General features: G+C 41.3%; 1 protein-coding gene and 2 non-coding genes across 3 annotated transcripts; 2 read left to right on the forward strand and 1 right to left on the reverse strand.

The window, feature by feature from the left end:
• Positions 1-6,116: 6,116 nt before the first annotated feature.
• LOC121985687 (calcium-binding protein CP1-like) lies at positions 6,117-6,964 on the reverse strand. Its single transcript, XM_042539287.1, has one exon. The coding sequence runs from the start codon at positions 6,901-6,903 to the stop codon at positions 6,391-6,393; it is 513 nt and encodes a 170-aa protein (XP_042395221.1). The 5' UTR covers positions 6,904-6,964; the 3' UTR covers positions 6,117-6,390.
• An 822-nt stretch (positions 6,965-7,786) lies between these two features.
• Positions 7,787-7,859, forward strand: LOC121988219. The gene has a single exon (XR_006113954.1). It is a non-coding gene; the product is annotated as a small nucleolar RNA R66 (small nucleolar RNA).
• A 59-nt stretch (positions 7,860-7,918) lies between these two features.
• Positions 7,919-8,005, forward strand: LOC121988247. Its single transcript, XR_006113981.1, has one exon. It is a non-coding gene; the product is annotated as a small nucleolar RNA snoR118 (small nucleolar RNA).
• The last annotated feature ends 5,334 nt before the right edge of the window (positions 8,006-13,339 follow it).

The raw sequence follows: 13,339 nt of genomic DNA on the forward strand, positions 1-13,339 counted from the left end.
ACTTCCGCTCCGACTTCTCGTCCCTCGGAATCGCTGATTGTTTCTTTCTTGTCCGCCAGCGTACTCTTCCACAGCTTTTCGTCCCTCGGACAACTACGTCTTTTGCTCCTCAAGCAATCTTCCGCTCCTGCTTCTCGTCCCTCAGAAACACTACAAGCTCCCTTCTCGTCCGCCGATGTACTCTTCCACAGCACCTCGTCCCTCAGACGCACCGAGCCCGTCGGCTCTCTTCCGTGTCGTCCGTCTCGCTAGCTGCGTCTTTCGCTCGACGCCCTGTGCTCCTAAGTTCCTATATACTCAGACACAAGGTTAAACACAACATGACTTAACTTGTTTGATCACATCAAAACTACTTTGGGATACCAACAATCTCCCTCTTTTTGATGTGAGCAACCTAAGTTAAGTTAGGGTAAATCAACATAAAGTAAAGCAATAAATTTTACAATAAAGTGTAAAAATTGAAAAATTTTAAACTACCTTTCTCTAGACTTAATCTTCCCTTCTCCTCCTTTGATCACATAAAAAAGTGGGGTACTTCAAAAATCTAAGGATAACTTGTCAAAAAAATTTAGCCGTTTAACAAATAAAATTCTGAATTTATACGGTTAAAATGACTTTAAAAATTTGGTGAATCTTAAACACAAGTCTAAGAGAAAAAAAATTGAAATTGAAAGCCTTAAAATAATTTTATAAATTTTGAAATATTTTTTAAAAAATGTATAGAGCATGCATTTTGACAAAAGAAAATATATTTTTAAGATTTATAATTTAAAAATTCTTAAAAAATTGTATTTAGATAAATAACTTAAAAACTTTTTAGAAAAGTTTTGTTAATTAGCAAGGATAACTCATGAAAAATTTAAAAATAATTTTGATATCACTTTAAAAAAATTTACAGTAATTTTAGAAACTTTAAGTTTTGCAAAAAAAAATTCTAAGTAAAAAAATATTTGAGTAACTATTTAAAGCATTAATTACAATTAAATACTTTATCAGTTAGTCAATTAAATATTTTATTTCATTAATTAACTTCCAAGCTGTGGCAAGGTACTAGGTCTTCTTGGTTATTGAAGCAACAACTACTTTATAGACAAAGCATCTTAAGAAAATTAAACATTTAATCTACTCTCTGAAAGCCTTAAGTTCAATTAAATTTTAATTTAGACAAGATTTTGGAATCCAATATATGTTCTAGCTTACTGGATTAATTAAAAATCTTTTTTGTATGCATTTCTTTGAAATTTTCTTAATTTGTCCCTTGTGGTGTTTAACATGTCAGTTCAAATTATTATATCTTTTATTGTTTTGATTAAACGAACATGCACGATTTTTCAAGTATGCTATTTCTGTTTGCAAATTATCATTTTTCCAATTTTATTTTGTCAAATTCTTCTAATGGACAAGATTTGGCTAGAATTAATTTTAACTCTTGGTTTCCTTTTTTAGCTTACAGCAATCCTTTGACAATAATTTAACAAACTTGAATAATTTATCGGGAGCCGGAGATCATACCTGACTTACCTTGTCAATCCTATCATCCGCAGCTCCCTCTGAACTGTTGCTTTCATCCGATGTAGCTCCCCCTTCATTGATGATTTCGATGCTCATTTCGGACGAGCTTGCTTCATGTTTATTTTCTTGATGGCTTGCCATTAATGCAAGTCCGGAGAAAGCCTCAATCTTTGATTTGGACAATGTTTCATCGAACATCACCTTTAACGTCTTGTACTTGTTAGATTGGATAGACTTTTTGTTCTTTCTTTTGTCCTTGTTCTTGATCTTTAACTTAGGGCAGTTGTTTTTAACGTGCCCTTCTTCGTTGCAGTGGTAGCATCTGATTGTTCTTTTCTTTCTACCCTGCAGATAGTTAGATTTTTAAATTTTAAATAATTTTTTAAATTGTTTTACCATCAACGTCGTTTCGTTATCATCGAGAGAGGATTCTGAATCTTATTCATCCACCCTTGCCTTAAAGGAATGTTGTGCTTTGGCTCCTTCTTCATATCTGCACATCTCGTTTTATGAATTTCAAAAGTTGAAAATAACTCTTCTAAGGTAACAGATTCTAAATCCTTGGAGATCTAGTCGGCATCTACTAATGATGCCCATTTTGTATTTCTAGGGAATGCATTAAAAGCGTATCTTAGCGAATCTCGGTTGCTTATCTTTTCTCCGAGATTCGAAAGTCTGGTGATGAGTTCTTTGATCCTCGAGTGAAGATGTGTGATAGTTTCGTCTTCTTCTAATCGGAGGTTGCTAATCTGGTTACAGAGTAAGTCTCGTTTCGCAAGTTTCGCCTCCGAGATTCCTTCGTGAAGTTCCAGAATATTTTTTCCAGAGCTCCTTGGCGGACTTGTAAACTCCGATCCGATTGACTTCTTGTGGCGGTAGGATGCTCAGCAGATGAAGCTCTGCTTTGCCGTTTGCCACAAAGTTGGCTTCTTCCTTCTTCGTCCATTGACACTTTTCTTTGCCCTCGGGTGCTTCAAAATCAGATTCCATTATTAATAATAAATCGAAATCTATTTTAAAAAATACCTCCATTCTCTTTTTCTAGATCGTGAACTCCTCCTCGAATTTTGGTGGGAAAATGCTTGGTCCGGCCATCTCGTGTGCTTCGTTCGATGGTTAGTCCTTCTGAAACGTCATGGCTCTGATACCACTTGTTAAGACCCTTGGCAGTCGACTAGAGGGGGGTGAATAGCCTCTGCACAAAAATAAAATAAAAAGACATTCTTGAACTTATAAATTAATTAAAACACTAGCATAAACATAAAATAATAATAAACTAAAAAGACGAGACTCAACAAATTCACTTGGTTACAACCAGGGAGGTTGTTAATCCAAGGCAGATAAAAAAGCGCACTAAAAATCTCCTCTGGGCGGAGAAGCCTCTCACAGCATTCAAAGCTCACAAAATAAAGTTAAACTCAGTCAAACTCAAGCACAAGTGTTGTTACTCTGTAATTCTTGTTGTACTTAGCTTCTAAGAGCAGGGTTGTTTATATAGCCCTGCTCAGGGCGCCTGAAAGTGTTCCAGGTGCCTGGAATGGGATAGAAATCTATCCCCGATGCAATAGTCAAACACCACGTCGAGTCGTCGATCTAGATAAAAGTCGGGTTTCGGGCGCCCGTAATGATTCCGAGTGGCGCGGACTGGTCCGGGCGCCCCGACCTACTCCGGGCACCCCGGACTGATCCAGGCACCCGACCTGGTCCGGGCGCCCCGAGCATCAAAAGTCAGCCTTTTGCTGACTTTTGGTCTGAGCCTTTTTCTTCAGTTTCACTCACCATCGGTTAGACCACCTACTATCATACTGATGTTCCCTGAGCGGTATTACTATGATTTTATTCCTCCTAGGTGGGTCAGCACAGTGTTGTTCGGCAGTAGCCCGAGTCGGTGCTTGGTTATTTCTTGGTTGGGGCCTTTGTTGGTTCCAATTAGCCCATGTTGGACTTCGATCTGGAAACTCATTTGATTAGCGATGAAGTTGATGGTTAGGTGAAGGGGATCGCTGGCGAAACCTTTGATTGGTCGGTCAACGTTACTCTTGATAAAGCAATCTTTTGTATTGTGGGTTCTTGAGCGATGGTAGGTACAAAACATAGGAGCCTATTGTTGAGGCTCGGGGAAGCATGTCCACTCAGCTTCCACATGTTAAACCACTTGCAGTCTTGGCTCACAGTGTTATGGTTGTTAGCTCGGTCGAGGCCTCTTAGGAGGCAAAGTAACGGGAAGTACTCAGTGTTCGGGCACAATGGCAAGAGCCACCTCCTTCTTCAAGGCGGATTGAGCTTTTTCAATGTTGATATATTTGATGGCTCGTCCTAGCAGATGATCAAAATCCTTCGGAGGTTTCTTAATGAGGGATCAGAAAAACTCGTCATTTGTGAGCCCTTGGGAAAAGACACTCACTCAAATCTCTGGGGGGGCTAAGGGGTCGTTCATGACCACTTGGTTAAATTTTTTTATGTATACCCTTAGCAGCTCTTTAGGCCCTTGCTTGAGAGAAAAAAAAAACTAAATGTCATCTTATGATAACGATGACTGCTGGCAAAGTAATGTAGAAAAACTTTACAAAAATCTTTGAAACAACATATAGACTCGGTCGGGAGTCGGTTAAACCAGCTCTACGTTGAGCCTGATAGAGTCATGAGAAAAACTCGGTACTTGACCCCGCCCGTATATTGATAGAGATTAGCCGCATTTTCAAATTTGAGTAGGTGGTCCTCTGGGTCAGTCACTCTTTGGTATTCTCCGATCAAGAGTGGCTGAAAATGAGCCGGCAGTTTATCCTCCAAAATTATTTTTTGAAGACGAGCCTTGAGGCCTATCCGCTCTGCCCATGTCATCAAGGGATGTGCAGAACAACGCCTGGTGATACTCAATCAGTGACAGGGCCACATGCGGTAGTCTGGTTAGCTGCAAAGGTACTTGAAGGAAGGCGATCGAGAGAGGTTGGATCGGCTAGAACCTGATTGGACCTTCCGCTCAAGTATCACACTTAGCCTGATGGTCAGTCGCGGACACAATTGGCTCGTTCTGCAAATGACACTTGAGGTTGTTTGCTATTGTTGTACCATTTTATTTGCTCAAGCGGCTGTCAGTAGTTCCAAATCTTCTTGTAACAGTGTCATGGTGGTGAGTCGTCCAGTCTCGTTCATCCTCACATCTCATATGCAGATGAAGTTCCCACAGATGACGTCAAATATGATCCTGTTTAGAATTGATGGAGATGAAATACTAGATGTGTGGCTCTGGTGTGGACTAAATGAAGACTCCTCACTGTATCCAAGTAACTCCCAAGTGCTCCTGCATGCAAAAAGAGCGTTATCGATCGGGCTAGGGAGGGGGTCCTCGACAGTGGCCCTTCGATGCTCAAGTTAGTGATCGATTTATGGGAATGAATAGTTGAAAGAACAGTAGTAATAAGTGTATAAAATTATGTAGCGTCGCATACATACACCTGTAGCTAGAGGAGATCAAATCCTCTATCCCCAAATTTCTCTGTCCCCGTGTGCCCTTGCCGATCGAACGGATCAGATTACATCTCAAGGATGTCTTGCACATCACGAGGATATTGCACACATCTTAAGGATGTCATGATGTCTTGAGATGTAATCTGATCCGTCCGATCGGCAGGGGACACGGGGACAGAAAAATTTAGGGACAGAAGATTTTGAACTGTAGCTAGAGACCTTTTTTTTATAGTGTTATGTTGTACTTGTGCACGGATCTCAAAGTATTTCTAAAAAAGGACAACCATAAATGGGTTCCGACACCTTTTCCAAAATGAACCTACAATCTCTGTGATTGATAGGCTGAAAGTTTCGAATGTGTGTAGCTTTCATACAGAATATTCTCTGTCATCCGTGACATAAAATGTCAAAAAGGAATATGAGATCATTGAATCGTAGTGTCCACAGTAGGTTCACCTAGCAAGCCAACTGAGTCTTTAATATAGTTCAACCGGTCGTCACTCGCAAGGGTCACCCGGTCAACTTTGGTGAATACAGTCAATGACTCAACTTTCGCTCGAGTGGATTAGGTATCCAATATGTTCAATTGGTCATATGTTCGATCTATCGGTTGGAGCACTCTGTCAAATTCATCAATATTTGGCTTTACTCTTCCTCAATGCTTAGGAGTTTGGATAGACCAAGTGTTCAATATGCCCGATCGAGCGCTATATTCGATCGACTAGAGCACTTGTTCAAGTTAGCAAATACTTAGCTTCGAGCTTTATTAATACTTAGGAGATCAAGGCTCGATGCTTGATCGGGCCAGAGGGTCCAATTGGATAGGCTGACTCAAAATATTGATCGCCTCTGGATTTCAGCTATCACACCAGCCAACCTCTTGAACTTGGATCTACATCGGGGTTCACCTAAAGTACCGTATCATACGCCATCTTTAATTACTCGTTTTCTCCTACGGTATTATCAGTTAGAGCTAAACCAAATTGCTTTTGGACATTTGAGAATTACCACTTTCATCAGCCACACAAAACACTTCTGATAAGAAAATACTGCGCTCCGATGACATAAGATAAAATTTTAACGAGAACATAGAGAGCAGGTCATCCTGAACCACCGATCAAAGACACTATCAGACAAATCCACAACTGGACACGCTTTACGTATTCCAGGTCCACCATTATGGACACGTTTTACATACTCCAAGTCCACCATTATTAGAAGAATGAAAACTACTCCTATCATTAGCTGAATGGAGTTGACTTTGAGTACGACCAAGCGTCTTTACAGATCCATTAATTATTTGGGAAACGATACAACGATATTTGAAATCTATGGACTTATTGCATATGTATTAAGCATAATAAATGGTTAGGCAATTTCGCAGTAGCAACCGAAGGGATCCACAGAATTTCAAGAGGCGTCGGAGAGATCGACGGCGAGGATCCTGAGGAGGGCGTCGAAGCTCACACCATCGGCCGCGTCGCCTCCGCCGGTCGACCGGATCATTCCCCACACGTCCTCGTCGTCGGCCGGCAGCCCCGCCATCGCCAGGTAGGACTTCAGATCCCCGAACCCTACCTTCCCGTCGCCGTCCCTGTCCATCACGGCGAACGCCTCCTCCAGCACGCCGCCGGCGCCAGCATCGCCGCGGCAGAGGACGCGCTCGAACTCCTCGAACTCGACGAGGCCGTCGCGGTCGGCGTCGGCCGCGGAGATCATGGACGCGATGTCATTCTCGGAGAGCGACGCGGCGCCGAGGCCAGAGAAGGAGGAGGAGAAGAAGAACTTGAGGTCGTCGCGGCCGATCTTGCCGTCGCGGTCGGCGTCGAGGACGTCGAAGGCCGGGCGGAGGCCTCGCTGGGCGCCCCTGCGGGAGGCGGAGGGCGAGGGGTCGCTGCGGTGGGGGCGGCCGGAGGTGCACATATCGTTGGCTACTGCAAAGGGCGGAGGAGGAGAGGGCGACAGGCTGAGATTCTTTGGAGGTGCGTGTTTTTTTTGAGGTCGAGGTTGAAGGCTATTTATTGAAAAGGAAAAATAGGAGGTGACGTTATCGATGACGCTATCGATAAGTATTCCGTCGCAGCTGAGCCATTTGAAATTATAAAATTAATTAAAACTTTTTTTAAAATAATATTTTTTTAGCAGAATTAATGATTAGCTTACTAATTTATATAGATATGTGAATTGATTAATTAGAGTTTTTATTTTGTAAAATAGGTAAGTTTTATTTTTGTAGTAAAACAAATATTTTTAAACGTAATAAAATATTTTTTAAAAAAATAAAACTAAGATTATTTTGGTAATTTGATCAGGTTCGGGGCCTGCAATCGAACCGTTAATTTCTGTAATCATCGTGTCAAAGTCGTAAATAAATGGACGGCCAGATTGTTTTGGGTCCCTACATTGAACTACTATAAATACAGGCAGACGATCCAGAAGATAGAGACACTGAGAGGAAGCTGCTTCCTCGGCGAAGAAGCGACGCAGCGGCGATGTTGGCAGCAGTTTTCCTCTCTAATCTAGTTAAGTCTATCCAATTTTCTCGTTTGATTTAAAGTTTTTTCTATCTTGTTTTTCTTTATGTATAGAAGAGCCCATCTGATGAGCTAATCTCTGTTTCCTAGAACACAAATGGTGGATGGGTTTTTCAGATGGGCGAAATTGGTTTTCAAAGAGATGTTGAGTCGCTTCACCTCGTTTTTTATGAGCCGCAGCGAATGTTTTCTCCGAAACCACCGCACATCTTTACGTGTTTTGTTTTTAATGACTTGCTGTTGATCTGGGTGATGGTTTTAGGTTTTTGCAGTCCTATGATGGCATGAAATCTTTGAGACCTGATATCTTTTCTCCTGATGAAACTATAGCATGATTCTGAGGACAACCTTTTTCTTTTTCTTCCATTGCTCTTAATTTGATCTCCTGCTTTTCTTGTTTTGCTTTGGATGATGAAATGCACTGGGCTCCGAGCAGTTCTGCTGCATTGGCTTGACGGATGTGCACTTGCCTAGAAAGCATTGTCTGAACTTTTTTTTCCCTGATGTATGTTTTCGCTCCGGCAACATTTCTTTTTCAATGTACTATGCGAACTGGCTGTTACAGCGGATTGTATGGTCCAATGTGCCATGCGATCTACGCCGGGTTGCTCAGTCGAATGTTTTGCCGATCCACGCCGATGGCTTTACGGGGCCAGCAGACCGGTGGCTTAATCCGGGCGGGCGATCTAGTCAATCTACGCTTACCAATCCTTCTCAAGGACGTATATATTGATATCTTCAAGTTTGTCAAATCGAAGGTATTTTAAAATCTCAACACTTCAGAAAAGGGTGATTCCGATCATACTGTACTGAATTTTTTTTGCCAAAAACCAATTTTATCTGGAGTAATTGTCATTTTCTTTCATTATCCTTTTGTTCAGTTCTCATTCTTCTAGTTTTTTCTGTGCGAAGCGATTTTGTTAGTAATTAAATTATTTTATTTTAAAAGAAAGGTGTTCAATCGCAAGCGTGTTTGTTTTTGTTTGTCTCTCTTTGCAGTGTTGTTGTAATTTATAAAAAAAATTGATAATCTTAATCTCATTCACTATCTTTGAGATCAGTTCAGTCCTATGAAAATTTTTCATTGATTATTAGGATAAATTAGGAAGTACATGCGATGATCAGTCTAGAAGTTCAGTATTCTTTGTTTACGTCCAAATATATCGTAGCTGAGATTAGAATCGCAGGTGTCTGGATGACAATTTGGATATCTTATCGCAGCACCAGGGACGTGGTGTAATTTATAGTGATGAAAGATGGATTGCAGATCATTTCTTGTTTCAATGTTTAAAGGTTGTAATAGAGTTTGGATCTGTCTGTTATCATCTTGCGAATTGTCACAAGGGTAATTTTTGCTTTAAAATTTTTTCTATACACTTTATTTAGTCCACAAGCACACCCTCAAAGTACAAGAGAATGCACTGTTGGGACACTTCGAAGCTAGAGAGGTTGATGAATAGGTCTTCTTGCTCGCTTGCTCACTTCGTAAATATTGTTGCAGTGGATAAATTTGATGCGACAAACTCTTCAATACTAATACTAGGATTTATTTAGTATTTACCTCAAGAAAAGATGACTAATCTAAGAATTCACATTGAGTGCACTCTCCACTATTAAAACAACTCTCTTACGAGGTGGAGAAACCTTGTACAACTCAAGAATAATAAAAGAAAATATAACTCAAAACAAGAAATCAAATGTAAATACAAATTGAAACACGACTAATACTTTGAACCTTGAATTCCAAGAGCTTTTTTTGCTGAGTGTCTTTTGAAAATAGGAAATACAGTAGCACTTTGTCTTCCAAATCTTTCAAGAATTGGCGGAGAAGATGGAGTGAAAAGTTAGCTTCGTTTGAACTCGTTGTCGTCTTTATATCTGTACTTTTAGGGCTTCCAATCGATTGGGTCTGCTCCAAATCGATTGTCACATCAAATCCAGTCGATCCTCACCTCCAAACTTTGCAACCTCCTCAATGGTCATATCCTAAACGATTGACCAATCAATTGTGGAGGTTTTGATCGATCGACCAATCGATTCAAAGTGCCTTTGTGCTCTTGCAGATTTCTCCAGAATCGATTCCACCTGCCTCATACCTTTTTCAATCAATCAATTGATCGATTAGAGTGTCCTAATTGATCGGTTGATCGATTGGAAAATTTTGTGTGTGTTTTTGTGATAGATTTCTAATCGATCGATCTATTGGGCTTGGGTCAATCGATCAACTGATCGATTGTCTAGCCTTATTTCATCAAACACAAGTTTAGGGTTCCACTTCCAACATTCGGCCAACTAAGATTTGTTGGAACTACTCATTGCCTAGCATTTGGTCAACCTTGACCTGCTGTGACTTCGTCACCAAGTGTTCAGTCAATCTTTTTACCCACTTAGACTTCTTTCCTTGTGTCAAGTATCTGGTTAACCTTAACTCATTTGAACTCACCATCTCGTGCCAAGTGTTCGGTCCTCCATGACCCACTTGGACTTCAAAACACCATGTGTCCAGTGAGCCTTGACCCACTTGGATTTCCACTATCTGCCTTCACTCACAAAGACTTCCCTTCTGCTTAGCTTCACTCAATGAGGTTTTTCACATGCTTTCACTCACCAGAATTTTCCAACTGTCTGGTTTCACTCACCAAGACTTCCCAATTGTTTGCTTTACTTACTAGAATTTTCATCTACCTAGCTTCACTTACTAGGACTTTTTCACTTGACTTCACTCACCAGGGCTTTTTATCACCTAGTTTTCTCTTATTAGGATTTTCCCACTGCCCAGCTTCACTCACCGAGACTTCCATACCAAGGGTCTGGTCAATACTTATCCACTTGGATTTTCATCTTTTGCCAACATTCTTATTGGACATGTCTTTACCTAACCTCCAGTTAGGATTTCTCAGTCAAATATTTGGTCAATCATGACCTATTTGACTCTTCTTCACATCAAACTAGTTAAACCTTGACCAGAGGGGAATTATACCAATAATCTTCCCAAACGGATAATTGCATATGCAATCTGTATACATTGTCAAATATCAAAACTCAAACATCAAGACTTAAATTTGAGTCAACTCAAGCTTAGTCTGTAAAATACCAGAAAATAGGCGAATATTAATAAGGGAATTTTCTGGAATTTTAGGACATTTTTCGGGAATTTTTCGGAGCTCGTATGGACGAGTTAACGGGGACAAGAACGGGGCTCGGGAAAGCCTGTTTAGGCTACCCCATTTAGGCGAGGAAAAGTTATTTATTTTCTTTTCCTTTTTATTTGTTTTTCTTTTCTCTTTTATTCCTCTCCCCGACGCCGAGCCGCACCCTCTCCTTGCCCTAACCGCCGGCGTGCCCTAACCGCCGGCCACTCGGCGGTTCTTCTCCTTCCTCTTCTCCTCTTCCTTTGCCAGCACAAACCACTCGTGGAGCATCTCAACGCTGCCGACTTCTGCCGAGCCTCTTCTCTCTCGGGTCTTTGTCGAGCCGCCTTCTCTACCCGACAGCGACGCCGCCGCACGGGACAGCGCCGGCGACTCTCGAGCCAACGCAGCCGAGGACCCGACTCTAGCCTCTGCCCCGACTCCAGCGATGCTGTCCTTGTGCCCTAGTTCACCACCGCCGGCCCTTCTCCTAGCCTCCAGCCGCTGTGTCTAGCATTTGTTTGACATCAGTTCTTCCCGTTGTGCCCTAACCGAACTCCTTCCACTTCTGCCGACTCCTCCCTCTTCCTCATCTGATCCTTCAGATACTTTCACATCATCAGTTGTCGGAAGAGAGGATATCGAGTAGGTAAGCCTTATTGGGCATTTGGGATTTGATTACTTTGGTTTTTGCCTAATTTGGGAGTTTGGTATCAGAATTCTAATTTTGTTAATGGGAAGTTCTGGACTTAGGTTAATGTTGGCTGTGGATTCAAGCATCACCATTTGTAGGGCGTTAATTGGGTTTCCAGCAGTTACTCGGTTCTGATAGCCTCTCCATTCAGTGGCTACTGGTTCCTACGACGACTGTGAATCTAGGTAAGGTGTAGGGCATTTTATATATGCTTTAGAATATGGTTTTGATTCGATTGTTTAGATGGATGAATATGAGTAGGTTTGGGTTGTGTATATTGATTAGGGTTTTACCCTAATCTTAGGGTTAGGGAGTTGAAATTTAACCCTAATTAACCGTTGGATTTAATTTAGGTAGATTGAGATTGATGGGTTAGAGTTTATCTCTAAATTTATATTTAGGATTTATTTAGCTATTTATTGTATTCTAGCTAAATAAAAGTAAATGTATTTGTTTACACAGGGCTCTGATTCGAGACGAGTATCTCGGAGTTGGATTGGATCTTTCTATTTTCGGAGGCGGGTACTTTGACTTATGTCTTTTGATATGCATGATAATATGTTTAACATATAACAGTAATTGTGTTACCTGTTTATTTCGGTTGGTCACTACATGATTAGTACATGTTGTTTGTTTATTTATTCTGCACTGCATATTATCTACCTGATCACATATGCCTTAGGTAGTGACCTAACCACATGCTCTGTTATATTCTGGATCTAGGGTTTATTTGATACCCTCTTCGATTTGTGTACCTTCTATTTGATACGTCTTCTTGTGGTACACACTTTGTATCTATTTATATGGATCATGCCATGTTATTCATGAGATTGCCATGTTTAGTATCATGCATCATGATTGCATGCTGTGCGATTGTCGGCTCTACTTTGGTTGAGCTCATCGCCAGTTACATGTACTGCACACATCACCCATGGATTTGTATATCTGGCTGGTGTGTGGCGGTTCTGCTGTTTGGCTCCGTTGGTCAGGCGACTCAGCGTGGCAGCCGGCAGTCAGTTCCGCTCTGTTTGGCTCCGTTGGCATTTAGGGTGGTAGCCGGCAGATGGTGGACTTTGTTTGGCTCCGTTGGTCAGGAGACTCAGCGTGGTAGCCGGCAGAGATATCCTCCCCGTCATCGTGTACCGGGAGATGAGAGCATTGAGCTCCCCCATTTATGATTTGGGGTCACAGGACAGGAGTACTCCGACAGCATCCCGTTTACTCTGTCATTGCACAGGAGCATTGATTTCAGAGTATGGGGTTGACATATGCATTTATTGCATTTTTATTTTGCTTGTGATTGCTGCACTTATATGCTGCATTTGTTTGGATGCATTGATTGACATGCATACAGGATTATGACTCACTCGGTCTGACGACCTGTTACCTTTATACTTTGATCCGGTCAGTACAGTTATCTTCTGATTTCATTTCAGTTGCATTTATCCTCCTCATATTCAGGAGACTGTACGCATGATTAGTGTTGTCTGTTATTTGTTTTATTATGCATATCAGTTGTACCTGCTGAGTGTTGGACTCACCCCGCCTCCATTGTTGATATTTTTCAGGTTGAGGCTGTCCGGAGCAGTTCCAGTCGCTGGCCCCCCATCTGCACGTAGAGCTAGTTCTCTACTAGGTTGTTATTTGCTTTATTTTGGTTTTTCTTCCATCAGACTATGTTTTAGTTTTGTTTTGGATTTTAATTATGGATATTGTACGGATTGTTATCGTTTGATGGTCTTTTGGATGGTTTGGTTTTTATTCTACTATATGCCTGCCTGGACGGTAGAAGAGGTGAGTTCGTTGGATTTGAGCTTTACGAGTGTAGTGGAGTAGGGTGGATTTCGAGTCAGAGTCCTACTATTATTGATTACTATTATTAACTGCGTGGTTGTGACGCTGAATATCTTTATAAACCGCGTGGTGTTTGTTTTATTTTGTTATCATTCCAGTTACCGTGGCTGAAGTATATGTGATATGTAGAAAGTTTCATATTGTCC

Source organism: Zingiber officinale, chromosome 5B, assembly GCF_018446385.1.
Source record: "Zingiber officinale cultivar Zhangliang chromosome 5B, Zo_v1.1, whole genome shotgun sequence".
Lineage (NCBI taxonomy): Eukaryota > Viridiplantae > Streptophyta > Magnoliopsida > Zingiberales > Zingiberaceae > Zingiber > Zingiber officinale.